This window comes from Pleurodeles waltl, chromosome 5, assembly GCF_031143425.1.
Source record: "Pleurodeles waltl isolate 20211129_DDA chromosome 5, aPleWal1.hap1.20221129, whole genome shotgun sequence".
Classification (NCBI taxonomy): domain Eukaryota; kingdom Metazoa; phylum Chordata; class Amphibia; order Caudata; family Salamandridae; genus Pleurodeles; species Pleurodeles waltl.
The window spans coordinates 404,596,511-404,623,013 of record NC_090444.1 but is presented as its reverse complement, the minus strand read 5'-3'; the positions used below and the strand labels follow the sequence as shown (position 1 = coordinate 404,623,013).

Here is a 26,503-nt window from a genome sequence, read left to right as displayed (position 1 = left end):
GCTAAACAATAGAGGCGTCTCTAGTATTTTTGTGTTACTATCTGCACAATGGAATTCTCTGCCACCTTATATATGAACAGAAACAGATTTTAAATGCTTCAAAAAAGTTTTCAAAATATGGCTGTTTAGACAAGCCTATCTTTGTTGATTTTAACACCGATGAGTGACTCTCCTCTTCAGTTGTTCATACAGATCATATTTTCAGCGCGAAGAAACCAGTGGTAGCTCTATGATTTATTAAGCATCCGAAACATAACATAACATTACCTTCCCGTCTGGTGTGAACTTACTCTCTTAGGAAAACACACACACATTTTGAAAAGTGCATGCCATTATGTGTCACACAATGGTGATAGTAGAGCAGGATGTAGCTCAGTTCTACATTCGTAGTCACGGGTGGTGGCTTCCAATATTGCAAAATGAACTAATTGAATGTTTGCAGTTTCATGCTGTAATCAAAAGCAGGATTTTTGTACGATACCAAATGAGTATCATATTTCTCAACAAAAGTATTTTTCCGTTGCTTGTAGAGACAGGCAGACAATATAATGATGGCAAGTAAGAAAACCCCACTTGTTACACACAGTGTAGTCAAAATGACAATGTAACTTGGTCTGGTCTGGAATTTGGTGCATGGTATTCTTGAGACAAGTTTTGGCACTGTTTGACTTGGTCCTGCTTTATTGATGCTGATCACACAGACTTGGTAAGTTGTTGCTGGCAAAAGGTTATACAGTGTGTACTCTCTTGATGTAATGTAAATGTTATCGATAATGGTTAGGTTCTCACTGCCAACTGGTTGGTAGACAAGTTGATATCGCTGCACTACAGAATTTGGAGCACACCACTGAATCTGTACTGAGGTGTCTGTGATTTCGGACACTTTTCTAAGCCTTGGTGGGTCTGGTGCAACATTGTCTGCTGAGAGTCCAGGGCAGTAACACATTGACGCTTTTTGGATTTCATGACAAGGCTTTTGAAGATGTCGACAAGGATGATAATCACACACAATGATCTTATGAGGGGCCGTAGTTTTTTCTTCCTCTTCTTCCTCATAGTCAATGTCTGACACATACTCTCTTGGTATGTGAGGGATCGTTGTGCGCTTCTTGATAGTGTTAACTTGAGTGGTGACATGTTGCTTGGTTGGTCCCATTATAGAAGAGCTTATGGTACTCGGGACAAACGAGGTGCCTTCAAAAGTAAGTGGAGTTCGTTCAGGATTAACTGGTACAAAAGCACTGGAAGGGCCTTCAGAAACTGAAATATTTTGATCTCCAATGGTGCTGTGATGGGCTTGAAAGTTTATTGCTGTGGAGGGAACAGTAACATCAGTTGTAGATGCAATGGGGTCTTCTTGGATTGTAATTGACCCCTGAGTTGAGGTATCAGTACTATTAACACCAGTGTCATAGAACGTGCTTGTGTAGGATTCGTATTCGGTTGCAGGGCGTGTTGAGTTCCCAATGGTTTGGCATTCTTTATATAGTTCTGGCAATGAAAGCAAGGATAATGTTCTTCTCTCTATTCTGTTGCAAGTTGTTTCATTTGCTCTGTAATACAAATGTTATCTTTGAATTATAAAACTATTCACAAAAACAGAATCTGATCTCTCAATTTCTACTAAACATGTAAGGTGGCATTCACATGCACACACAGAAACAAACATCCTTATATCCATACACATGTAGAGCATGAAGTATTCTGGTGAAAACTTCATAGTTAAGGTTGGTTCTCACTCCCATATGCATTTGACTTTTTCATTTCTCCATAACTATTGAAGCTTTTAACTTCCTAACTACCTTCAAACTAGGCAAACTCGATCCATTGCCAATGATCTGTGATCGTGCCAGATTTGGCAAAGATCTTTTAGGGTTTAAGAGGAACAGAGAAAATAATACATTTAATCATCCTCAATAACTGAAGTTACTAGTCGAGAAAACTCTGATAAGGCTGTTTTTATTCAGTATATGAAATTTGGTTTGACAGTATGTATCAATAGTTGATGACATTTCCATTTTTACCTTTTTAAAAGGCGTAGACTTATCGCAGTTCAAACCAGAAAATATTTGACACATCTTTGGTAGAATAAAACTTTGCAGCTTGTCAGATTAGAGAATGATCAGCCATTCTTGGAATAAAAACATATTGAGCGCGACTCACAAAAAAATTGCGACTCGTATGGTTAGCAGGCCAAGCGTGCTCCAAGTAAAGTTAGAAATGTCATATTCTTCCTGGCATTCACCTTGGCCATTTTACTATATAACTGCAGATATATGCATTATGGAAATACACAGTTGTAGGGTTAAATTATTTGCAAAAAGTCACAAATATCCTTTTTCGATAATTTATATCCAAATTAAGGGATTTATTCCCCACTCCGCATGTATGTCTACTGTTGAGAAACAATTTTTTTTGTTGCTCTATTTCCTGTGCATGTAAAATTATTTCCTTCCTCCATGCCTCCTGTTAAAAGGGGGATTTTTTTGTTCCTTATCCTCATGTACTCCACCACTAGTGCCTTGATTATCCAGGTATCATTTTACAAGGGCGTGAAGGAAAGAAAAACGTTTTGTGGATATCCACAGAGTAATAACTTCACAAATGTTACAAGCATCACACCACTCCCCTGAACAGCAATAGATTTCGTGAGGTAGAGCATTCACAAGAGGCAGACCACAAATGAATTATTTGTGATGTCACTGAGCTGGTCAGACATAATATCATTTTACATAAAAATAAATTGGAAGGACCCAACCCTGTGTCAATCCTATGCCTCCAAACCCCTGATTAACATCGATGCAAAACTAATGGGCAAAATCCTTGCAACTCATCTTGAAGTGTACCTTCCTAACTTAATTCACACCGATCAGACGGGATTTGCCTTGTCCCGGTCTACTTGATAGCACCAAACCTGCCCTTCATGTCATAGATTTAGCGTGGATGAGCTTAATAGATCAGAATATGACAGCCAGGCTCTTGCCAACGTCCTCTGGCTTACTAAAAACTAGAGTTGCAGCAATCTTTACATCTCCATAGTTATGATCGCCACTTTCAAAACCTGAGACTACCTTTCCAGTTACAAAAGTGCAACCACCTATACATCCTCCTTAACTCCCGTACATAGGAACTGAGATTTTTCCAGCAACCTGGAGAGATCCAGATTCCAGACTTGGATTTACAAATGGCTGTTATTGACTCCAGGATCTGTTCCATGAGGGCTCAATCCGGTCCTTGGAGGACGTGAAACAAACATACCATATATCAGCGATGGAGAGGTTTTATTATTTGCAAATCAGGCACTGGGTCCTTCACCCTCCACTTAAGGTGGCATTTACAAGACCCCTCACATATCTAGAAAAGTTCCTTCAGGGCCTAACAACTCACCACTTGATCTTCCAGATTTATAGCACTCTACTCGCCAAGGTCCCCCAAGGGCTTGGGAGTAGGATTTAGGCATTGTAAGGATATACCTCTTTTTGCATGTTAACTCTTAGGATGGATGCTGCAAGTGCACTGATGCCTGTTCACCAGACCTCAGTGCAAGTGTTCTGACCCCATGCAATGATATGTTGAATTGGATACACCCAATAGGCAAGGTCTGACTTACTTATGAAACCCTAGTATATAGTAACCGGGGCATATAAGTGTTCGAAATGGGGTCTCTGGTTGGCAGTCAGTTTGCACTCTGTCCAAGAAGGGACCCTCTAGTTAGGGTAATGGAGGTACACACTTAAGATAACCCCTGCTCACCCCCTTGGTAGCTTGGCACAAGCAGTCAGACTTATCTCAAAGGCAATGTGTAAAGTATTTGTACCAAAACTCACACAGTGAAAACACTACAAAATGGACAACACACCAGTTTAGAAGAGTAGCCAATATTCACCTAAATCAAACAAGACCAAAACCACAAAAAATCCAACATACACAAGTCACGATATGAATGTTTAAAGTAAAAACAGTCTTACTCCATAGAAAACAATGGAAACGTTGTTGTTACACAAAGTACCTGGTTTACGTTAAAAAAAAAGCCACATGGGTGAACATGCGTTGGAAAAGTCAGTGATGCGTAGATTCCTTAATTGCAAGTGACACAGTGCATTGTTCTCCAGTCTGGTAGGTGATGCATCGTTTTTCTCTCCCGTAAGAGTGCAATGTGTGGATTTCCAGACAGGGCACCTTGGATACACGCAGGTTCATGTTGATTTTGACGGCCAGCAATGATGCATGAGAAATCTGGCCGCACAGTGATGGAAAACCACGCTGCATGGGGTGTGTGTCTTTTTCAGCAGCCGCAAGTAGGTATTTGCACTGTTTCTCAAGCCGCAATGCAGGTGACGCGTTGATTTTCCAGGCGTGATTCAGGTGGTACATCTATTCCCGCTGCGAGGTGGGTGGTACATTGTTTTTACAGCTGCGTTGCAACTGGTGCATCAAAATGTTCCCAGCACGGCATCTTGTGTGTCGATTTCAGCCTTTTTCTACCAGCGTCACCTTTCAAAGGCCCAGGGACTGGATAGGGCACCACTGGTGGGGCAGGAGTCTCAGCAGAGAGTCCAGGTGCTGGCAGAGGAAGTCCTTAATGGCCCTGAGGCTTCAAAACAAGAGGCAAGCTCAGTCCAAGCCCTTTGAGATTCTTCACAAGCAGGAATATACCAACAATTCAGTCTTTGTCCTCTTTCAGGCAGAATCAACAACTGCAGGCCAACCCAACAAGCACAGTCACAGACAAAGGGGCAGCACTCCTCCTCCAGCTCTTCAGCTCTTCTCCTTTGCAGATGTTCCTCTTGTTTCCAGAAGTAATCTGAAAATCTGGGGTTTTGGGTCCACTACTTCTACCCCTTTCTGCCTTTGAAGTGGCAAACTTCAAAGGAAAGTCTCTGTTGTTCACAAGATCCTGCCTTGCCCAGGCCTGGCTCCAGGTTCACACCAGGGGGTTGGAGACTGCATTGTGTGAGGGCAGGTGCAGTCCATTCAGGTGTACGTGAATACTCCTCCCTCCACTGTAGCTCAGATGGCCCATCAGGATATGCAGGCTACACCCCAGCTCCCTTTGTGTCACTGTCTAGTGAAGATTCACAAACAGCCCAACTGTCAGTCTGACCCAGACAGGGAACAGACAAGCAGGCAGAGTCACTGATTGCTTTAAGCAAGAAAATGCCCACTTTCTAAAAGTGGCATTTCCAAACTGACAATCTAAAAAACAACTTTACCAAAATATGTATTTTTAAATTGTGAGTTCAGAGGCTCCAAACGCCATGTCTCTATCTACTCCTAAAGGGAAATTGCACTTAAAGGATATTTAAAGGGAGCCCCTATGTTAACCTATGAGAGAGATAGGCCTTGCAACAGTGAAAAACTAATTTGGCAGTATTTCACTGTTAGGACATGTAAAACACACCAGTACATGTCCCACCATTAACATATACTGCACCGTGCCCATGGGGCTACCTAGGGCCTTCCTTTGAGGTGCCTTACATCTATAAAAAGGGAAGGTGTGGGCTTGGCAAGTGGGATATGCTTGCCAGGTCGAACTGGCATGTTAAACTGCACACACAGATACTGCAGTGGCGACTCTGAGCCATGTTTACAGGGCTACTCATGTGGGTGGCACAACCAGTGCTGCAGGCCCACTAGTAGTATTTGATTTACAGGCCCTGTGCACCTCTAGTGCATTTTATATGGACCTACTACTAAATCAAATACACCAATCAGGAAAAAGTCAATTACACATTCAATTCACATAGGGAGCACTTGCACTTTAGCACTGGTCACCAGTGGTAAAGTGCCCAGAGTACCAAAAACGGCAAAAAGAAAGTCAAGCACACAGTCAAAACATGGGAAGCAGAGGCAAAAAGAGACAGGGGAGACCACACCAAGGATGTCAGGTCTAATAGTAAGGAAGAGTGTCCACTCAGGGCTGCAGCACTATTTGTCCCACTTTTCATGTGACAAGACATAGAATGGCTCCCAGCCTGCCACTGCAGCCTGGAAGGACAGTGTTTTCATTGTCAGTTCGACTTTGCCATTTAAACTAATGGCACAGCCATCATGCCCCTTAACAGTATATGTAAGTCTCCCCTAAGGAAGTCCTAGAAAGCCCTATGACAGGGAGCTATATTTTGTTAAGTTAGTCATATATATTTCGATATGTCTCAACAGCAACATTTCCAAATTCTCGTCTTGCTATGGGAAACGTTGGTAGGCCCACTGGCTAATAAGAGGTTACCGGGGTACATCCCCACCCAACTAACTATTGATTAGAACTACCAAACTGGGTCATGTAATGTATCAAATTAATTGTGACATTAATTGCGATCTAATGCTCAGGTTGGAATTAATGTCACAGTTGATAGTTGGTCACTTTTAGAAAAGTGATCACTTTGTATTCCGCTCATCCAGTGGCCTCACAAAGGTACACACAAATACAGACAGCTTTCTGACCACCTAGAGAGACATGGGAATTACTCTCAGGGTCAGGAACAGGGCCACAGTAGTGAGATATCACCCCCTCTGCCTGGATGGCCACTCAAGGGCTTAACATGGAAGTGTGCTTCAAAGGAGAGCCTACTTTGATGGGCCGCCTGGTCCAACACCCTTGGGCAGGATGCCTTTTGTTATTGCTGACAGTATGGCGACAGTGCCAGAGGCGAGAAACTTGCCCCAAAACTGGTTCTACGGTGGGTGCGTTATCCTCAGGTAGCCACACCTCTAGGGTGGGCTACCTTACTCCTTACAACGAGGAAGGATTGTGCCATCTTGAAGGGCGCAAGAATGTGGCATTCTGGGATAGATAATGCCACACAATCCAGGAACTTCATCTCTAGGTGGGAGGGGACTAGCAGCCCATTGGCTAGTGACTGTGGGTCCCCTAAGGGCACTTACCTGGAATAAATATGACACCCCTGGCAAGCTGACCCTCAGTACTCACTGGATCAGGAAAGAGGACGAGAAGAAGACCACTCTTCACCCGTTGGAAGTACACAAAGAAAGCCTGGGACGCTGGAGCGACTACACCTGCTGCACTTTGGGCCAGTGGCGTTTGGACACTGTTCTGCATGCCTAGCTTGGGGAAATTCTGATTCCTGGCCCAAGTCTGAAGGAGACTCCAAGGGTCAATGGCTGCCCCCCCAGAACAGCACTGGAGTCATTAAAGCTGAGGAAGCCCAAGTCACTTCTCTGGTAGCCACTGCAGCAGTCTTGCCAGTACCGGATGCCGGGCACCCCTAAGGACAATTTGGAGATAACCAAAAGTTGCACCTGTGTCTGCTGGACCCCTGGGTGTTAGTTGTGACTGGATCCATCACTCATGAGGGACACCAGCCACCACCAAAGATTTGCACCTTGACTGATGTGTTGCAAAAGCATATAGGGGGTCATTCTGACCCTGGCGGTCACCGACCGCCAGGGTCTACGACCACGGAAGCACCGCCAACAGGCTGGCGGTGCTTCCTGGGCCATTCTGACCGCGGCGGTAAAGCCACGGTCAGAAAAGAGGAACCGCCGGTTTCCCGCTGGTTTTCCCCTGGCCCAGGGAATCCTCCATGGCAGCGCTGCTTGCAGCGCCGCCATGGGGATTCCGACCCCCTTCCTGCCACCCTGTTTCTGGTGGGTTTTACCGCCAGGAACAGGATGGCGGGAACGGGTGTCGTGGGGCCCCTGGGGGCCCCTGCACTGCCCATGCCACTGGCATGGGCAGTGCAGGGGCCCCCCTAACAGGGCCCCACAAAGATTTTCACTGTCTGCTATGCAGACAGTGAAAATCGCGACGGGTGCCACTGCACCCGTCGCACCCCTACAACTCCGCCGGCTCCATTCGGAGCCGGCTTCATTGTTGCAGGGGGTTTCCTGCTGGGCCGGCGGGCAGCCTTTTGGCGGTCGCCCGCCGGCCCAGCAGGAAAGCCAGAATGGCCGCCGCGGTCTTTTGACCGCGGTGCGGTCATTCGGCGGTTCCCGCCAGGCTGGCGGCGGGGTCAGAATGACCCTCATAGTCTGCATCGGCAGCCCTTGAAACCCTGCAAAGAGGACTTTGTGGGATCCCAAAATCCATAGGCAGAGTCGCCCCGAATCCCCTTGTGGGCCGTGGACATGACCAGACTTCACACCCATAGACTGCACAGCACCCCGACCATTTTTGAGCCTGCATCCCTCAGCAGCAGGACCACTCCATTATTGTCTATGGGAGTCATCCAGTAAAGTTTGGATCTTGCTCTAAAAATGCTCTGGTGGCCAGGTAACTGCCCAAAGTATCTTTTCTGGGCCCCTGAACCTCTGCCCTGCTGGACTTGGCCGGCCAGCTTGTGCCCGAGTTGACAAACTCACTTTTCCAAACATTTCAAAAGTTTCTAAAGTTTTTGTTGACCAATGGTAGTTTGCAGTTGATGCTAAAGTTATTTTTTCCTTTAAAAATCTATATCTCAGGAACAGTCTGGTGGATTTGTATGATCAAGGTTTCTAAAAATATATACAAACATAATCTATTGTTCCAACCTGGTGTCTTGTTTCTTTCGTGTCGTGTAATTTTCTTATTCTGTTGTTTGGTGTTGTTAAATGCTTTACACATTGATCCTTTGCTAAACCATAGTGCTCGCAGGCACAGCAACCCAAGGTTGAGCTTAAGGTTCAGTAAACTGACCTAACTGGACACAAGTCAGTATTTCTGAATGTCCTGGAGGGTAGGGCTATATAGGCATACCATATAGAATACCCCAAATGCTCACAGGCATTGCCTTAGATGACAGACAATGGGAGGTCATTCACATGCAAACAACCAATTTCGCTAAATATGCACTGTTATACAGTCACTACTAGGATAATAAAACTGCATATTTAGGACACCAGACCTTTAAAATGTGGGGGAGTAAGTCCATCCACACCATCAGGAGCTGTCACCCCAATTCCTGGCTAGCTCACAGTGCCTCACCTAAACCCCTAAACCTACCGGGGTGGAAGGTGATTGTGGCAACCTGAATATGACTCCCAAGGAAGTCATGGAAACAGATCTTACTTTTTCATTGTATTACTCATTCATGCTCAGGCGAAACACAAGAGCGATACAAGATACATTTTCAATACATTTATTGAAACAATCATAGTCTTGCATAGAGAGAATGAGCTGCGATGATTTGGCAGATGAAACAAAGCAAAGTAACCAGCATTATGAACATGGTAAAGAGAATGAACAATCCAACCATGGTATATTATTTTTAGATATTCCTACATAACCCTAAGCGAATACTGAGAGCATAGTAGGCGTACCCTTTGCCCGATCTAAGAGTTTAGCCTTAGCACGATATCTGTGGAACAGCATCAAGAATTAGCCTGTAAAATGGATTGCAATCCCTTCAGGAAGCTGGTAGACTAGCACCAGCAGAGCTGTATGTCGATCACAGCATTCGTCTCACGACGATTGTGGCTGGAGTGCCCTCTGCTCCTTCCGGGTCAGTACATCATTCATATAATCAAAGAGACAATGTGGTAGAAGCACAGCTCTGATGCAATGATATGCCTAACTATGAGAAGCTGTCTCTGAACAGGCAACGCAAGCATTAGCATAGTGTGTACTGTTCCTAGCTTTAAACAGAATGTACTGATTATATGTCAATAAAAGGCCAACTAAAACAAGCAACTTGTACAAAACATTTGGAGAATATAATGCAAGCAAAGTGTATAAAATGTCACTGCTAAAAATCACTGCAACTAAAACGTGTAAAATATTAAATATAAAACAAAGCTAAAATGGGGAACCAACTTAGGTCAAGGAGGACCTCACTATACCCTCTCCTAGGCCGAGAAAATACAGGGCCAAATGTATCAAGCCTTTTTGCATTCGCATGGCATTGCATTGCCAATGAAAGGCATTGGCAATGCAATTTCAAGGAATCGCTAAAATATCGATTCCTTAAAATTGCGAGCCCATTTAGAGAATTGCAAATTGCGATTCTCTAAATAAGAAATCGCAAATAAGGAATCCTTATTTGCGATTTCTTAAGCACATGTATGATGCTTTTCCTTAATGCGAATTGGGCATTAAGGAATCGCAATTACTTGGAGGTAACCATTTGCTAATTTTTAAAATGCATTAAAATGCATTTTGTAAAATTGACATGTAGCGCACACATGCCCCCCTGGCATGTGTGCACCTTATATTTCCTAAAATATTTTTTTGGGGTGCAGCAGAGGGGGCCTTATGCCCCCAGCACCCTGGTGTTTAGCATTTCCTAAATTATGAATTCTAGTTAGGAATTCGCAATTTGGGAAATGCAAAAAATTAGCAAATATGGGCCTACAGGCCTATAGGTGCGAATAGGGTCTCTATTGCAATTTGCGATTTGGCAATAGCATTTGTGATTTTTAAGAAATTGCTATTACTAAATCGCAAATATGATACATACCATTTTGCGACTCAGAAATAGTGATTTCTTAAAAATCGCTATTACCGAATCGCCAAATGGTTAGATGATACATCTGGCTCACAGATTCTAAAGGAACCCATATAATCAAAGGAATAAAATGCTAACTTCAACAAGCTGAATTAAAAAGGAGCCAATTAAAACCCAATTTAAGTCTAAGGGGGCCTCACTACAGCACAAGGCACGGAAGTGCTCTATAAGATCATATACTGATGGCATTACACTTCAGCTTATCACAGGATAGACACTAGCAGACCCAGGGCATGCTGGGGGGAGAGTGGGAGGTGTGGAATGCCGTGGATCATCTGTCATATCGTTTGGTCTTGTCCATGCTTGTATCAATTCCAAAGTGATGTGCTGGCTGCTGAGGTGTAGGGGGAAGAAAGCCTCTTGCCAGGGACCCTACATTAGTCCTACTTGGCTTACCCTAAAAGAGTTCATATCCCCTCCACTCCTCCAGGGGAAGAGGATCTCCCATTTCCTTGAAGCAGCAAAGCAGACCATACTGAGCCTCTGGGGACAGGACCTCATCCCAAATACCACAATGAGGCTGCATAGGATTTGTTAGCATACAAGAAGTTTGCCCATGATCTTCAAAATGAATCGGATAAGTTTTATGTGATGGTGGATCCAATACTAGAGTATCTCAGCAAAGATAACAGAAGCCTTCCTTGCCCTAACAGGCTACAAGCGTTGGGCCTGCTGTCATGCTGACATCTATTCTATTTTACCTCTCAACTGCCATGGTTTCCCCAAGGCCCGGTTCTAGCGGTGGGCCAAGCCCACCCAAACATAACCTTTGGCCCTCCGAGTTGGCAGAAGTGGCAATGGGGAACGCACCTGTGAAATGCTTCCTCCTTGTGGACGGCTAAACTTTGTAATGTTTTTCAGTTAGTTTACATTAGTAATCAGTCAGGGGTAGGGTTGCCAAAGTTCCAAAAAAAAAAAAAAAATGGCAGACATTTGTTGTAGTTTCAAGAGTGTGCATAGTCCTAAATAGGACTATGAATAAAATTGAATGTATTCATTTGTAACATGACTTTTCTGTCTGTATTTACTCTATTTATTAGCCAGGAAACTTTGCAACTCTAGAACACACTTAAAAATGTTTTCTATTTATTTTTGCTGTTTGAAGTATGTACAGATAAGGGCTAAACATACCGTCCGGGACATTAAAATACGGGTGGTGCAGTTAGAAGTCCTGCCAGGTTGCAATCCTAGTCAGGGATCATTAAGGAACCTCTAGAACACATTTTAAAGTGCATTGTTTCTATAAATACTTTTTTAAGTATTTACTGAAATGGCCCTGTGACAAAACTATCTCGTGTCTGAGGCAAACCTGCAGTTGAGCAGTGTGTATTAGGGGAGTAGGGACAGGGTGTGAACTGCCGATAATGAAGCAAGTGTAGTCGCATCAGGGCCCCGGGCTGTGAGCGTCCTTCTGAACCTCTATAATGTCTGTTCTGAGTAGGGGTTCTGGGAGAAGTCGTGCAAAGTGATACAAACTGGTGCAAATTCTTGATAAACTATTTGCATTCCAGTGCAAAACATTTTTTTCATTGGAAAGCAGCCTCAAAGTAGCACAAATAATCATTTGTGCCGCTTTGCACTACTTTGCACCATGTGACCATGACATGGGTGCTATATGGGCATTCCCACTCTACAACTGGGGGTTTTTGATGCAAAGTCCTGTCGACCAAAAATGTTAATTAGGGCTTTGCACCAAAACATAACCTTAACACATTCTTGAAGCAGGTGTTGAGTTTGGGAAATGTTTTAACTTGTTCTAACCTTTTACACACTACATCTGTTCAGCACTATACAGCACACATCCAATATGTGAAATGCTTTAAACCTAGGTACAGTATTTTGTACTTTGTACTGGAAAGTACAAAACGTATGCTAGATTTCATGCACATACTTTTGCACCATGGGGCAAAGGAATGCATGCATGCTGCTAGGCAGCCTGTTTGTGAACGAGTGCTGGAGAAGAGAGCATAAGTGCCATTTCTTTGTACATATGGCTCTACAATGCCATCTTCCCCAGTGCAGTGCAGCATAACGGCTGTGGTTGCTGTGCTACATGTTGCTATTTTGTTTAGTAAATATGCCCCAAAGTATCAGTGTGTATGCATGAGTCAGTGAGGGCAACCATGGTATATGGGAAGGGTTAAATTATGACAAAGTGCTGGCCCTGACATACTAGATATAGGCCCTCATTCCGACCCTCCGCGGGTGACGGAAGCACCGCCAACAGGCTGGCGGTGCTTCCTTGCCTATTCTGACCGCAGCGGTAAAGCCGAGGTCAGAAAACCGGGTCCGGCGGTTTCCCGCGGGATTTCCCCCGGCTGGGCGAATCCGCCATGGCGGCGCTGCAAGCAGCGCCGCCATGGGGATTCTGACCCCCTTACCGCCAGCCTGTTTCTGGCGGTCTTTACCGCCAGGAACAGGATGGCGGGAACGGGTGTCCTGGCAGGAACGGGTGCCAATGGCATGGGCAGTGCAGGGGCCCCATAACAGGGCCCCAGCATGCTTTTCTGAAAAGCGCAATGGGTGCAACTGCACCCGCCGCACACCTGCAACACCGCCGGCTCCATTTGGAGCCGGCTTCAGTGTTGCAGGCCCCTTTCCCGCGGGGCGGCCAAATGGCGGTTCCCTCCAGGCGGGCGGCAACCGCCGCCCGCCGGGGTCAGAATGACCCCCATAATGTTTGACATTAAGATCACCCACGTTTTATGGGTGGCACTAATGTCACAATTCGGATAGTGTAATATCTGGACTTAGGGGTCACTTATGGCATATGTGGCGCACCCATGACAATAAACTGTATCTGGCACAATGGAAGTACTCTTTGTTGTATGGGAGCACCTCTAGCACATTTTGTTAAAGGTGGGGTATACTTTTAGGAGCATCAGGTTGCCTGGCACATCATGAAAGATTTTATTATTTAATGAGAGCAGAGCATGTGGCTTTTTAGCTTTGAAATGCGCTATCAGTCCCATTTTTGTCCAAATGTCCACCAGGGGAGACCCCCAGAATCCTCTATAGAAGATGTCAGGCTCACTCTATTCACTCTCTACAATTCAGGGCAAGTATTACAGGCTCACCACTTTCAAAAATGACCAGCTGTGACTTCAAGAACAGCTGGCAAACATCATCTTCATGAACACTGTTTACTTTTTGCAGCTTGCATGGGGGCTGGGACTGGGCTATTACACATTAGATTTTGTTAAATTAATACATTCAGCAGTGCAATGCACACTCTCTTGAACCAAAGAACATACTTTTAATTTTTTTTTTTCGTTATTGTGAATACAGGAAAAATGAAGGGTTTGGGAAAAAAACCTTCACCTCTGTGCTTTACATAAGTAATAAAACCTTGCAGATGATCTGATATCAAAATGTATTAAAAGTAAATAATAATTTAAACCAATAACATAGTTTATCTTTAGTATACGGTTAGCTTTACATCAATTAATAGATGTGGACATAACTCCTATTGTTTTATTTAAATCTCTTTTTTTTTTCTCTCCCTATGATCTATCAATACATTTTTCATTGCAGTATCCAGTTGGGAAACTTTGAAATAATGACAGTTTTTGAGAGAGTATCTGTTTTCCTTAGGTCAGGTTTTCAAGTTTGCTAGAGTTATAATTGAAAAAACTGTGCAACATTTTTGGGCAAAATAAATTCTGAATATGAACTTTCTGAATCGTTTGTATAACTCACAGGAGAAACCCCCCAATAAATACACAACACATGCAAGTGGTTATGAATTTATTAACTCCAGAAAACTGCAAACATTGACTAAGGAAAACAGATACTTTCTCAAAAACTGGTTTGCATGTAATTAGGGGCAGTGGGCCAAACCCCCATGAGTATCAAAGAGTTTCCCATGGAAAAACCAGAATGAACAGCTCCAAGTAGGCATTATTGGAGGAGGTAGGCGAGGGTTAGGCATACAGTAGACCATAATACATGAAATAATGACAGTTTGTAGTATAAAAAATGTAGAGTCCCAGTGCTGTTGTGTGTTTTGTGATACTCTATCCTCTTCAGCTGAACACATATTTTTTCATGTGAGGCTCCTTGCCTCAGGATGGCTTGTCCTTTCAGCACCTAGAACCCCCTTTGTTACACTGTCTAAGAGGAATACACAAGGGTCAAATGACAACTACACTTAGTCATGTGACCTAGGACACAGGCTCAAGCACCAAGTGGTGAGGACAACTTTCTAAAAGTGTCTTTTCAGACTTTCGACTTAAGATCCGACTTTTGTGTTAAAGAGGGTTTTAAAGCACAGTTCATTTTAGTGCAAGAATGACATTCTTAGCTGCTCCCAATCAAATGTTATCACTTATTAAACATATTTAAGGTAACCAAATGTTATCCAATGGGAAAGATAGGGCTTACATTAGTAAAATACACATTTAGGAGTCTTTCACTACTTACTAGGACAAGTAAAACATAAAAATACATGTCCAATGATTTAAATACAGTGCACTCTGCCCTGTGGGCTTTTTAGGGCCCATCCAAGGGGGTAATATATGTTTTCAGAATCAAGGTTTGGTCCTTGCAAAAAGTGTATTTTTCCATGTCGAAATGGCAGTTTAGAACTGCACACAAGCTGCAATGGAAGGCCTGGGCATGTTTTAAGGGAATACGAAAGTGGGTGGCACAATGAGAGCTGCAGGCCCGCTGCTAGCAGGCCCTGTGTACATGTAGTATCAGCTTACTAAGGACTTATGAGTAAATAAAATGTACCAATTGGGTGTAAGACAATTTTATCATCTTTAAAGGGTTAGCAGTGGTAAGGTGCACAGAGTCTTAAAAGCCAACACAAAGGGATGCAGAAAACAAGAGGGGTGAAGGCAAAAAGGTTCGGGGTGACCCTGCGGAGAGGGCCAAGTCCCACATATGTACATTGTATTTAACTGAAATATATAAGATAGTCTGCTAAATAAACTTGCAAACGAATATATATGACGCATAGTTGTACTAGCTGGAAACCTAATTTTTCCCAATGAAACATCACGAATTGCATGATCAGTGGATCATAAAACACTGAACTGATATTTGCCTAATGCACATTGGGACTGACAATGCTAATGTCCGGCAGGGCCTTTTAGTGATGACTCAAAGGCCCTGGAATTTTGCTTATCCACTCTGATCAGACCAGTGTGCTGCATGGGCACTGCACTTAAAATGAGCACCACACCGACACTGCTTGGGAAACACTGAATTGGCAGTTGCATATTGATCATAATAGAGACTACAGTGGCTGTACTAACACACTAACATAGGGGGTCATTATGACCCTGGCGGTTGTGCTAATGTGGCAGTAGCACCACCAACAAGACTGGTGGTACTTACTGCCACATTATGACATTGGCGGGTTGGCTTCAATGGCAGGTTGGCTGAAGCCAACTCGCCAATATACCATTCCGACCGCCATGGTGGTAGCTGCCACCGGCCTGAAGATGAGAATCTCAAGCCCGGCGGCCGCCATTGTGCCAGTGGCGGTATTATGTCCCTGCATACTGCCATGGTTTTCGTGGTGTTCGTAATACCACGAAAACCATGGTGGTAGGCCCGAGGAATTCCTTCCCTGTCACTGATAGGAGGTCCCATCCCCCCAAACCTCCCCAGACATCCCTCCACCCCCAGTACATCCACGCACCCGCAAAAGACACATACACGCGCGCAGACACACACTCATCCACACATACATACACACATGCATACATTCATTCACGCACACACATCATAACATACACGCCGACACGCATACACATTACCATACATACACACACACACACATTCATCCACGCATTCACACATTCATACACACACTCACACACATTCATACACGCATGTAAACTACACTACACACACACTCGCATTCACGCACACACTCACACAAACATGCACACACACACAACACCCCCCTCCCCTGTCAGAGACACGACTTACCTGGATTCAGGGGGCCTTCCGGCAGGGAGCGGGACGTGGCACTGCTACTGCCAGCAGCACCTGCCAGCAGAACACCGCCAGGTCATGTTATTTGTCATAATATGGCTGGTGGCGGTCTACTGCTGTGGCGCTACTGGTGGTAGCAGCGCCACCTTACCACCATCTGCTAGTATGGCCACAGCTGGAATTTCCACCCTTCTTGTGGCAGAAATCCGGCTGTGGTCATAGTATGGCAGAGGGATGGTAGCCGCGGCAATGGTCTTTTGGTCGCTGTCGCCACAGCGGTAGGCAGTTTTTACAGCCAATGTCAAAATGAGGGCCATAGTGTTCTGGGATGTCTTGAAACATTGACACTGCAAATTGGTGAACTAGCATTTTCAGAATGCATCATGACATGAACAGTTTTGCCCTAATGGAGCTATGTAGTCCACAGCTGTGTATGTGGGGCACCTGAACTTCGAACCAGTGCCTCTGTTCTGATCCCCTTTTTTGAGTGGTGTATCCAGGGACAGTCCCCTTAAATCAAATGATGCAATACTGAAGCATGTCAGCAGAGTGATAGGTGCATGTTATTGTTAGGCCACTGGGTCAAAGGAAAGTGGCCAGAAGATGATCTGAGTGGGCACAACATTTCCAGTCCTGAGAGCAGCTCTGAAAACGAGAACCGCTGGTCCTAATTTCTACACTGATTCATCCCACAGTGGCAACTATGTCCTTAAGAACTGGAACAATTAAACTGAAACCACTGAGCCATTATGAAATGAGTTTCTGTGGCAAGTGATGGCTACCTCCATAAACAACAGAAACAATCAGTCTGAGTTCATTGTTCTTTAGGTCATCCATGCCAGCTCCAAGGCACTTCATTCATCATGATTTGCCGATGAAGAATCCTTATTTTCCATTATCGGTTAAACCTGACAAGAACAAGAGAGCTGGTTCCTTGGCTTCATGCCTCTCATGTGGTTTTCCTCTCTCGAGAACTAGAACATCATTGGCAGTCTGAACTACTAGTGGCCAGGACAACCAATATCTTCTTGTATTGCTTTTGCTTTACAACTTCACCACTGCAAAGCATGCTGTGAAAATGGTGGGGAGGTGGTAACCATTTTTTGCTGATCAACTAAGTACTTTTGCCTTGTCTATGTTGCCCCTTTATCCACTGCTGTTCTACCGTCTTTGCTAAAGTTAAACCTGGCACATTCTTACATTGGAGCACATTCTTTCCATGCCCATACTGCTAGAACTCAGTAGATAAGCCCTGCTAAATTGTCTCTTGTTCCCCTGTGGATGCAAACATTAGTGTTGTGTGTTTCCTCAATAAAATGGATAACTACACTAGGCATTTAGGGTTCAAAGGGCCACTGTAGCTACTGGTTTGCTGGAGGAACTTGATGCACTACTCCCCTTCAATGAATGTTAACCAAGGAAATTATGAGAGAAAAAAAAACATTCCTCTCAGGTGGAAGGGCAAATGACAGAATTATGTCATTTAGGGATTGCTAGGGGTTGCAGGTGCAACCCTTTGGCTTGCCCCTTGTAAACCCTGGCAATAATTTTGGGAAGCCTGGCCTTAGTGGTGGCAAAACCAGTGCCAAGAACGCAGACACATCTTGATCCTATGGAAGTCAGGGCTCTACTTTCCTTGTTTCCTGCCCATTTTTTAAATATGCTAATATTGACTAATACTCTATTCGGTATTCGTGTAATAAACTAATAAGCATCGGGAGCTTGAGCTGTACCTTCACTGCCAGCTGAGGTAAGTAAAATAAACTGCTTTTGATGTATGTTGTGCGCGTGTAGGTGAAAGTGTGTTTGAGTGAGAGAATGTGTGTATGTTTGAGCATGTGGGTCCAAGTGTGTGTGAATGAAAGTGACAGGTATTGTTTGAGAATAAAGAGATTGTCAATCAGTGGGCGTGAGTGAGAGAAACAGTGGTGGCACGTAACTGAGATTGAGTGAGAATGGCTAAGAATGAGTGTGGGAGAGTGATAGAGAATGAATGACTGTGATTGGTTATGAGTGACAGAGTGAGTGAGAAGTTAGCCTAAGTAAAAATAGTGTTCAAGGAAAGTAAGAGTGAGGGCAACTAGAGGCATAATTGACACCCATAGGAAAATGCTGGTAAATACATAGTGGAGGTAATTCTTGGCATAGGGGCACCCATAATAAAATACTGCTGCTGGCACATTTGAGATATTTTTTGACATAACAAAGAGCATCAGTGGCATAAGGGAGGGGTTCACCATCACAAAATGCTGGCCCTGACATACTAGAGGTAAGGTTTGACCTAAGAGTGCACTGTAGCATATGGGGGGCACTCATGGCCAAATGCTAGTCCTGGTAAATTGATCATTTTGATAAGGAGGGCACCAATAGAACATTTTGAAAAACAAATGGGGTTCACTCTTGGGGAGTATCAATGTTCATTGGCTTGGCATATCATGAAAGCGTTTGAATATTCAAATGAGTGCATTTTCACAACCTATAGCTTTTTTGTACATTTATGTGAAAATGGTGCTTCAAAATGCACTATTTGATCCTATTTCTTTCCAGATCTTCACAGGGGGAAAACCTCTTGGACCTTCCTTAGAAGAAGCTGGGCTAACTCGCTTTCCTACATTTTAGGGCAAGTATTACTCCCCCCCAATTTTAAAGGTCACGACCACCACTGCAAGAACAGAAGGTAACCAGTGTCTTGATGATCACTGTTTGCTTTCTGCAGCTTCCACAGAGGAAAGGACATCACATTATAAATTTTATAAAATATATACGTTCAACAATGCAGTGTGCAAAGCATGTGCAAAGCCAATAGGCTTGAGGGTTGTATCTGGCAAGCATATGCCTGAAAAACATCAAATCTGTTGGCTTTTTAAATGCTTGTTTGTGGACTAGGGGCTCGAATAGGCAAAAGCATTTGAAAATGGATGCTACACAATAAAGGCGTACTTTGATTTCAGTAGTGTTCATTTTTTGTATTTGCTTGCTAGCCCTTGCTCCTTAGATCTGTTACCCTCTCACCACCTGAATATAAATGCAGCAACCACCTTGGAATGGTAAAACAGTATGTTGAATACCATGCCAAGATTGCTTCACTGTATATAATCAGTCTGCGAGCTCCATTGGAGCACTGGGATTACATTTGTGAATCCAACAGTTAGTCAAAATAACATGTTTTATTAAAGTAAAAAATGCAACATTTTAACCGTTCAGGTGCAATTTACATGACCTCCAAATCAAGAGTGCTCGCAGTCGCCTCTATTGATGAGGTCAGCTCAAATCATCCAGAGAAGGGAACCCCTCTAGTGCTGTCAGCAGAGGGATTCCATTTTTTTCCACTTGAGTTCAGACTGCTGGGATAGAGCTCCCTCAGAAGACCCAGGCTGTTTTTTCAATGTTGATCAGCATACATGGCCTTCTGACGTCATGAACTTCAAAGTGAAAGTTAAATTAACCAACTGGGTAATTTCACTTTAACTTCCATCAGTCCTTGGGGGGCATCTCCCAGTCCTATGAGTACAGATTTCAATGGGAGAGGTATCATTGGAAAGGAGAGAATCACTGCTTTTCAGTAATGTGCCTTACTAGTGGATCCCTGCCTGGGGCTCCTACTTACAGGTTGAGTCCCAGACAGGGATCCATACCACTAGTCATAAGGGATTATTTTTGGTGGAGGAGGAGCTGCCTGTGAGGAGCCAAATGTCTTGCCCTCATTGAGAGGTGGATGGATGTGTTTACATTCAATCTACCCCCCCAAGTCACCAGAGAATTTAATATGAAAAGGGGTGGTGATGCCCATGCCCTTACACCAAAAACTGGTACAGTCTTTCTTACCCCCGGGAGCCAAATTGGGAGGTTTTCCCCGAATCTGCCCCAGTGGGGATAAAAAGCCCAGAAGACACCAGGATTTTCAAAAGAGAAAGGGTGGGAGTGACTTATCCTGGCACAGGGCCATGTCCCACCCCAAAGGGGCAATACAGTCTTTCAGTCATCTCCACCCTGGAAGGCCAATTGGGGGTGGGGTTGTTACCCCTAATCTGCCCCCAAGGGGGGCATGAAAGGGGGACACAAATCCCACAAGCCACTAGGGTGTTGCTATTAAAACAAATCAAGTGATCTGGACTGCCCACCCTGGCACAGAGTCATGCCCCCAGCCCAGAAGCAGAAATACAGACTTTCTGTCCGCTCTGGGAGGAATATTAGAGAGTTTAACCCCAACCTGCCCATCTAAAGTGGGAGAGAGCAGAGAGCCCACTCAACAACATAGATTTCTCTTTGTGTTAAAAAAATAAAGGGGTGGGACCTATCCACCCTAATCTGGCCCTGGGTATTAGAAGCCCACTACACACAAAGGATTTTACACTGGGGTGGCAAAAAGGGGTGGGGTGCTTCACAGTGGCATTGGGCCATCCTTCATCCCAAAAGGGAAAACACAGTCTTTGTGTCCCCTGGAGGCAGATGCCCCAGTTTTCTCTTCTGTGGGCAGAAATCCCACTTGACAACAAGGATTTGAAAATGGCACTAAAACAAACAAAAGCATGAGGGTTGCCTTTATGTGGGGCAGATAGGTTTATCCCAATTGGGGGGGCTTGCCTCTAATCTGCTCCTAGTAGGAGAGAAAGCCCACTAGACACAAAAGATTTTACAATTGGGCAAAACAAAGGAGTGGGGTTATCCCATTCTAATATTGGACCATAACCCCATTGTTAGACCCGGCAGCCTTAGGTTGGTCATCCCCCAACTTTTTGCCTGTCTCCCTCCATTATACTGACCCTGTTGTTGCTGGTTTTTGGTCTCTGCACACTTTACCACTGCTAACCAGTGCTAAAGTGCATGTGCTCTCTCCCCTAAACATGGTAACACTCGCTCCTACTAAATTGGCATATTTAATTTGCCTCTAAGTCCCTAGTAAAATGCACTACCTGTGCCCAGGGCCTGTACATTAAATGCTACTATTGGGCCTGCAGCACTGATTGTGCCACCCACATGAGTAGCCCCTTAACCGTGTCTCAGACCTGCCATTGCAAGGCCAGTGTGTGCAGTTTAACTGCCACTTCGCCTTGGCATTTAAAACTACTTGCCAAGCCTTAAACTGCCCTTTTTCTACATATAAGTCACCCCTAAGGTAGGCCCTAGATAACCCATAGGGCAGGGTGTAATGTAAGTAAAAGAAATGTACCTATGTGCTTGACGTGTCCTGGTAGTGAAAAAGTCACCAATTTGTTTTCCACTTCTGTGAAGCCTGCTCCTCTCATAGACTAGTATTAGAACTGCCCTTGTATACTTTTAAGTGCTAGATTCTGATCTGGAAGGAGTAGCCCTGTCATGTTTAATATTGCCAGAATGGTAATAGAAAATCCTGCTTGGATTTAATATTACTATTTTAGAAATGCCACTTTTAGAAAATGGGCATTTCTCTGCACTTACAACCATCTGTGCCTCACAGCCATGTCTCCAATCCATGTCTGGTTTTCGCTGGTTGAAAGCTCCCAATGTGCATTCCACCCAGACAAATCAGGACACTCAGTCACACCTGCATTCATCTGCATACTCGATGAGTCTCCATGGGCAGGAAGGGTGGAGGGGCTCTCTCTTACACTTCAAAGGCCATTGGCCTGCCCTCACACAAAGAACTGATAACCCCCCACAGAGATCTTGGCAGACAGGACTGGGCTGAAAAGGGAACTTGTGAACATTAAAACCACTCTTTGAAATGTCCCCAACTTCAAAGGCATTTGTGGGTATATAAACTGGGTCTCTGACCCCACCAAATCAGACATTTCTGGACCTACACCATAACTCTGTCAGAGAGACTGCCTGGCTGCCATAAAGACTCATCTGGACTGCTTTGCTGAAGGACTGCTTTCCTGCTTGCTACTCTGCTGCCTGGTGCTCCTGACTCTGCTGGAAGGACTCTGCATTCCTCCAAAAGTGCTCTCCAAGGGCTTGGATTGAACTTACCTCCTGTTTCTGAAGTCTCATGGCCAACAAAGACTTCAACTCTTCAGGAAAACTTAGGCCTATATTTATACTTTTTTACCGCCGCATTTGCACCGCTTTATGACGCAAAAGCGGCGCAAACGTACAAAATACAATTGGATTTTGTACATTTGCGCCGCTTTTGCGTTAAAAAGTGGCACAAATGCGGCACTAAAAAAGAATAAATAGTGCGTCGGAAAACTGACCCAACACCTGCATTGTAGGTGGAAGATCATAGTACCACCGACCAGAATGACGCAGCACTGGACTCAGAACTGGAAATCTGACGTAGTGCCTGCCTCGCGACTGAAAAATCACCTCAGCACCTACCGGATCGACACAGCACCTGCTCCTTTCTACCAGGGAGTCAAAGATTTTCAACGCCTTGTCCATGGCCATCAAGATATCCCCACCACGCAGAGAGGAACCAAGGATGCGCTCCTAAAAATGTTGCATCACCTTGCTGCATGGAAAGAAATGACGCATCGTCTGTGCCTCGCTGGAAAATCCAATGCAGCACCTTATTTTTCAACGCATCTCCTCCTCTGCGGCCCCGTGCATAGTTATTTTTGACACATCCCAGGCACTGTGTGTTAGAAGGATATACCCACTCATAAGGATTGAGACTCACTTAAACCTTCAAAAAGTGATATCTCGACTTGTGAATATTGGATTTATGTCGTTTTGATCTTATTTTATTCAGATAAAAATTATCTATTTTTCTAAACCTGTGTGGTGTATTTTTATTGTTTTCACTGTGTTATTGTATCAGTTATAGCACAATTACTTTACACATTGCCTTTTTAGTTAAGCTTGCCTGCTCTGTGCCAAGCTACCAGTGGGTGAGCACAAGATAATTTGGATTGTGTTGTGACTTACTCTGACTAGGACTGTGGTTCCTACTTGGACAAGGCTGTATATGTCTGCCAACTAGAGACCCAATTTCTAACACCCATCTTATATTTTTACTGCCCCCCCCCCCCCATGGGTGCACATGGGGCATGTAATTATTTGTCTGTGTGAGGCAGACAGCTCACTGGACACCAAGGATTTCAAAATGGCTCTATACACCTACCCCAAAAGGAACAGCAGACTCTTTTTGTCCCCTGTGGATGGATTGGAAGTTTGTCCAGATTTGGGGGATTGTGTTTTACCCAATGGGGCGGGAGGGGGGATAAAATCCCACTAGGTAGCAGGAACATTTTCTATAAAATAATGGGATATGGCCTGGCCCATCCTAACATTAGGGCAAACCATATCCCTTCAACCTCAACAGTTTTCCTGCTCCCCTGGAAAGTAAAGCATCCTCACAACTATGACAAATGAGAGGAAATCGAACATTTCTGAAAGCTACACTCTAAGGGAAGTCCAGGGTGCTATGTGCTGTGTGAAGTCCACAATGTTTTCTTACCCACAATGGTGTGACTTGCATGTATCTCACTGTTTTCTTACTCAAAACTTCAGACCTTGCCCAAAATCATCCATTGTTCTTACAGTTCTGTAAAAGATACTTCTAGAACCTTCAGTGATCCACACATTCCTACCACCTAGCATTCCAACATTGGCTCGATAAAAATGCTACCCCAGTTGTGTGGCTGGTCCTAGTGCCCAGGACAGAAATGGGTCAAACCAGGCACAATAGGTGTCCTCATCATAGTCTCCACACAAGGCAGACGACCTCAAACCCCCCTTTCCTAAACTCCTCGGCTTCCCACATTGTGGAAATGCTGGGTGGTGAGATTTCTCTAAATACCTGCAGATTCCAGAACTATTAAAAAATGGTTTCTTTTGCCACAATTTAAGATTGAAGGGAATTTGAGGTACAAAAAGGTAGCGGGATTCACACAAGCCAGAACACCCTGGACTCCCCTCAGAGTCTAGTTTTAAGAAATGTTTGGTAGGTTTTCCTGGGTGGCAGCAAATGAGGCAGATACCTACATTGCCAAACCAGGTTGCTTTTCTCTCAGATTTTATGATGTCCTTGTTGTGTTTTAAGGTGTTTTGTGCTGCAGCCTCTAGGCCCGCTACATAAGTGAGGTACTTTTTTTTATTAGGAGAAGTGTGAACATTTTCGTTGGAATTTTGCGGATGCCCGTAACTCTAGTTTCCACAAATTTCTGGGTTTGGTAAGTTTTTGTGGGAGACGGCTCAGCTAGGAGCCTAATTCCACAACTACCCACATTGTAAAAAACACCTGTTGATTTTGCTGGGTGAAATGTGATGTCTCTATGCAGCATTATGGGTTGCTCTGTGCTCTGGATGCAAGGCCCAGCTACACAAGAGACCTGCTGTGTTTTTATTGAGGAAAACACAGAGAACAAAAAAAAAAGTATAGAATACAAATTGAGGCAGAGATAATATTTTCAGCGTAGTTTCTCTACCATTGCAAGACATTATGGCCCTCATTACATCCCTGGCGGTCGGTGGTAAAGCGGCGGTAAAACCGCCAACAGGCCGGCGGAAACAAAAATGGAATCATGACCATGGTGGAAACCTCCAACATAGACAGCCACTTTAACACTCCGATCGCCACGGCGGTACAAACAAACAGACAGGCGGAAGACAATGTACCGCCCACACTATTATGACAGGCCAATCCGCCACCTTTTCTGGGGCGGATTCAACGCAAACAAAAACACAGTGGAAACAGGACTTGGAAGGGAAAACACTCACTTCTACACACCCCACGAGGAACCCGGACGCCATGGAGCCTGAACTCCAAATACTCCCTGCGATAGTCCTCCTGCTCCTCTACCAGGAGCACAACCGACGGCGGCCACGACCACGGTGAGTACTGCACCTAGAACACAGGGGAGAGGGGAGGGAAAAGAGAGTGACACACACACACAACACGCAACACCCCCACTTTCACCCACAACACACACACGCATACATGCTGAAACATTACATTTACATCCTCAACCCCCCCGGCAGAACGCAATGACAAAAGGAATGATTTGAACGATTGTAATCATGTAAAATCCATTAGTCAAAACTTTATATACACTATAAACAAATATGTATTCAAGTCCAGGTACTGCACCTATATAGTCCGTGGACCACTGGGCCCAAAATGCATGGGCGAGGCCCACACTCGATACCCGATCGCAACTGAGAGATCACTGCAGGGGCAACAGATCGAAATGAAACAGGCACCTCAGGGGGAAGGGAAGGGGGGCACCTCAGCCGGATGAGTGCACAACGCCAGCACCATGAGGGGGCTCCATGCCCATTGATGTATCCTGGGGAGTACAAAGCCACAGTCTCTCAAGTCTCTCCAGTGGGTGGGTTTCCCACTGCTTTATCCTGGGGAGTGCAAAGCCACAGTCTCTGAAGTCTCTCCAGTGGGTGGGTTTCCCACTGCTTTATCCTGGGGAGTGCAAAGCCACAGTCTTTCAGGTCTCTCCAGTGGGTGGTTTGCCCACTGCTTTATCCTGGGGAGTGCAAAGCCACAGTCTCTCAAATCTCTCCAGTGGGTGGTATGCCCACTGCTTTATCCTGGGGAGTGCAAAGCCACAGTCTCTAAAGTCTCTCCAGTGGGTGGGTTGCCCACTGCTTTATCTTTATCCTGGGGAGTGCAAAGCCACAGTCTCTCAAGTCTCTCCAGTGGGTGGTTTGCCCACTGCCTTATCCTGGGGAGTGCAAACCACAGTCTCTCAAGTCTCTCCAGTGGGTGGTTTGTCCACTGCTTTATCCTGGGGAGTGCAAATCCAGTCTCTCAAGTCTCTCCAGTGGGTGGGTTTCCCACTGCTTCATCCTGGGGAGTGCAAAGCCACGGTCTCTCAGGTGGATGCCTTTCTCCACTGGTTCTGGAGGGGGCTTGGTGCCCAGAGTACTTCATCCTGCCAAGGACTGAGCAGTGGCAGTTTCTTCATGAGGGCGTCGGGGCTCCGCCCTCGTAACCGTAAGAAAAAAAAAAAAGAAACCTTCGTAACCGTAACAAAACAAAAAGTGAAAACAAACTCCCCCAACTCCCTCCCTAAAACAAATGTACACACCTCTTTCTTGCTTGGGGCTGGGGTCTGGCTCGGGGCTACTGTGTCACATGACATGAGACTGGCAGGATCAGGCCCTCCCCTGACTGAGTCTATGTTTGCCGGGCTCACAAGCTCACAGCCTGAGGCCTGTGAGGTCATCAGCTC

The 26,503-nt window shown here is 44.9% G+C and overlaps 1 protein-coding gene across 1 annotated transcript in view; it reads right to left on the bottom strand.

Annotated features, from left to right (window-relative positions):
• Nucleotides 1–221: 221 nt before the first annotated feature.
• The window catches only part of LRRN4 (leucine rich repeat neuronal 4), a 200,948-nt gene continuing 174,666 nt past the window's right edge, over nt 222–26,503 (bottom strand). The window contains exon 5 of the mRNA XM_069234153.1: nt 222–1,553. Coding sequence (XP_069090254.1) covers nt 425–1,553 — 1,129 coding nt within the window. The 3' untranslated portion in view covers nt 222–424. The remainder of the gene's footprint in view (nt 1,554–26,503) is intronic.